Source organism: Penaeus monodon, chromosome 19 (assembly GCF_015228065.2).
Source record: "Penaeus monodon isolate SGIC_2016 chromosome 19, NSTDA_Pmon_1, whole genome shotgun sequence".
Classification (NCBI taxonomy): domain Eukaryota; kingdom Metazoa; phylum Arthropoda; class Malacostraca; order Decapoda; family Penaeidae; genus Penaeus; species Penaeus monodon.
The window spans coordinates 6,781,166-6,781,927 of NC_051404.1; the positions used below are offsets into that span (position 1 = coordinate 6,781,166).

Consider the following 762-nt stretch of genomic DNA (forward strand, 5'->3'; position numbering starts at 1 on the left):
AAGACTGTCTGGTATTTCATGATTGTTAACCAGTAGTAGTAATAACAATTCTAAAAATTGTGATAAGAAATATGATAATAAAAACCTAGGACACCCTGTCTGTTTCCAAGTTCTGAGTGAGCCCTTGTCCCGCAGGCATCATCATAACCGTGTCCGGCATGATCATCTCCATCATGGACTGGATCTACCCGCACAAGTTCTCCACCATCATGGAGGTGGACTTCGACACGCCCTACGACCGCCACATCATCATCGAGGATTCACACGACACGAGGAAGCGCCGTTTCAAGATCCCGCGTCTGGAGGAGCCCCTCAACGCCGGCCTCAACGCGGGTTCGCGTCTCCTGAGGCGGCTGTCGAAGCGCGGCAAGGATCCCGCAGAGGAGGAGGAGCCAAGAATCACGCCCGGCATCGACAACTACGCCTTCGAGATGGAGCCGCCCAAAACGCCCAAGCGCTACCAGAGCTTCATGATGCGCACCGACTCCAAGAAGTCCACCAAATCCGTCAACTTCCACAACGCGTCGACGCGCTCGCAGCACTTCCTCGACATCCCGCAGCTGCCGGACTTCGAGGACAAGACCAAGACCTTCCAGCGGTCCGACTCGAAGCAGAGCAGCGTGTCGTCCATCTCTGTGGCGTCGTCGCCCAAGAGCGTTAACTTCGAAGACGCGCCGGGCCCGAGCGTGCATCCGGCGGGGGCGGCCGCGCCTGCTCCTCCGGCGGGTCCTGCGGGAGCCTCTATGCTAAGACAGGACTCCA

At 57.6% G+C, this 762-nt stretch overlaps 1 protein-coding gene across 1 annotated transcript in view; it reads left to right on the forward strand.

The window, feature by feature from the left end:
* The window catches only part of LOC119585030 (dual oxidase maturation factor 1-like), a gene marked incomplete in the record, with an annotated part of 33,296 nt that overhangs the window by 31,275 nt on the left and 1,259 nt on the right, over positions 1–762 (forward strand). The window contains 1 exon segment of the mRNA XM_037933646.1: positions 136–762. Coding sequence (XP_037789574.1) covers positions 136–762 — 627 coding nt within the window.